Genomic DNA, 2334 nt, shown 5'->3' on the forward strand with positions numbered 1-2334 from the left:
TTGAAAATTAAAGTTTTTCTCCTTATTGCGGCTTTGTGGGATACATAGTATTATTATTACTACGACTATAGACTTTTTTTTACTTCTAAATTCTTCTTTCCCTCACATGCCACTTTTATTTTCTAACACAATTTTTTCAAACTTCTCCCCCACTTTTTATTTTTATTTATTTTTTAAAAAATCTTTATAAAGTCCCATCAACTTCTATGTCCTATGTACTAATCCAATATTCATTTCTCTTCTTATATCATATTAATATTTCTCTCTCTTTTTCTCTATTTGTACCCTTTTTTTTTTGTATCAATCAATTAGTTTCTTCATTTTGAGTAAGCAAAAAAAAAAAAGTTTAGATGGAATATCATGGTCAGAAAATTGAAGTTGATTCAGGACGAGGAGATTGTAATGAAAATAATCAAGAAATTAAGGAGGAAGATGTTGTTATGGATCTTCGAAGGGGTCCATGGACCGTTGAAGAAGACTTTACACTTATCAATTTTATTGCTCATCATGGTGAAGGTCGTTGGAATTCCCTTGCCCGTTGTGCTGGTAATTATTTTTATTCTTTTTGTTATTATAAAAACCTTTTATATTTGGTTATTCATGAGAAGTCGAACGTCTCTCCAATGACCTAAGGTCATTCAACTAATCTACGTCCATACTTGTGTAAGGCATGTTAAGGAATAAGTGTTTATTACTATCAATTTTTTATTCTTAAAAAGTTCGAACCCCAAATTTCTGGTTAATAAATCATGTTCATCGAGTTACTTGAATCAGTAATCTTTTTTTCGAGAAACCATCTTTTTCTTTATTCCAACATGTATTTCTTTATCTTTTCTTTTGTATAAAAAGACAATATCTTCACGTAGATAAATATTTGAATGGATATGTTGTTGTATATATTTTTTTCTTTACTAGGTAAATTTTTAAATGCTGAGCACCTGTCTAATCTGATAAAGAGAAAGGAAAAAAGTGTTTCTTTTTGGGTGGGGAAGTAGTAGTCTTAAAAAGTAGTATTTGTATGTTTGAAACACAAAATGTTTTATGCATCATATATACTGTCTTTTATTAATACTTTATTTTTGAAATATGCTTTTAAAGTTTAATTTGGCAAAATCAGTCATGAGAAGTTTATTATAATTAATAAATTGTTGTGAATCAATTAATTAAACAGGTTTGAAGAGAACAGGGAAAAGTTGTAGGTTAAGATGGCTTAATTATCTTCGACCAGATGTTCGACGTGGCAATATTACTCTTGAAGAACAACTCTTGATTCTTGAATTGCATTCTCGTTGGGGCAATCGGTATGTTCACAATCTCAATAATAGTACCACATTAAAATAACTAAACTATGTGCTATTTGCTACTTGTAGTAACTAACTACTATAGTGTTTAATATGATTTTCATTTCTTTTGTGTAGTTGGTCTAAAATCGCTCAACATCTCCCCGGAAGAACAGACAATGAGATAAAAAATTATTGGCGAACTCGAGTACAAAAGCATGCAAAACAACTCAAATGTGACGTGAACAGCAAGCAATTCAAAGATACCATGAAGTATCTTTGGATGCCAAGGTTAGCCGAAAGAATACAAGCCGCCGCTGCGGCTACTTCCAACCCAACGGCGGCTTCTTCCTCCGGCCCCACCACCACCACATATATCCAAAATCAAGAAATTCAACATCCACTACCAAACATGAATCATCATGTGCCCGAATACTTACCTATCCAACTGATGAATATTGAGAAAACAAACAGTCTTAATTATTCAGCAACTTCAGCGTCATCGGATAATTACTCATCCGACCTCACTGATGGTTGCTACAATTTCTCAATTAACCAAAGCAATAATCAAGATCATTCTCAAGTTAATCAAAGTACTAATCAATTTTGCTATGGAGAATCCACAATTAATCCCACAAGTTATAATTTTCACCCTGGATTTCAAGGATTCCAAGAAGTGGATCAACAAAACAATACACAATGGATGGAAAATCCATGGAATATTGAAGATGTGTGCTTCTTACAACAATTGAACAATGAGATGTGATACAAATATAGTATCCAAAAGTACCTCAAGAGGTTGGAGATTCATATAGAGTTATCATTAATCACCATAAAAGCATCTACATTTTTTTTTTTAAAATTCTTATGCAACACATTTGTAGCTTTTATGTACCAAATTTCCATCAATTACTTAGTTTTATGTTTTTTTAATAAATATATATATGTGTACATTTATTTTAGATTTATTTTATCCGATGAGTTTCTTAATATTGTTTTTCATTTTATGTGCTAGAAAATGTAGAACTTCTAATGCTAATTAAAGAAACTTTTT

The 2334-nt window shown here is 30.9% G+C and overlaps 1 protein-coding gene across 1 annotated transcript; it reads left to right on the plus strand.

The window, feature by feature from the left end:
- Window positions 1-286: 286 nt before the first annotated feature.
- On the plus strand, window positions 287-2075 carry LOC125866649 (transcription factor MYB78-like). Its single transcript, XM_049546952.1, has 3 exons — window positions 287-546; window positions 1172-1301; window positions 1419-2075. Exons 1-3 carry the CDS (start codon window positions 351-353, stop codon window positions 2044-2046), a joined length of 954 nt encoding a protein of 317 aa, XP_049402909.1. The 5' UTR covers window positions 287-350; the 3' UTR covers window positions 2047-2075.
- Window positions 2076-2334: the final 259 nt, after the last annotated feature.

This window comes from Solanum stenotomum, chromosome 6 (assembly GCF_019186545.1).
Source record: "Solanum stenotomum isolate F172 chromosome 6, ASM1918654v1, whole genome shotgun sequence".
Taxonomy (NCBI): domain Eukaryota; kingdom Viridiplantae; phylum Streptophyta; class Magnoliopsida; order Solanales; family Solanaceae; genus Solanum; species Solanum stenotomum.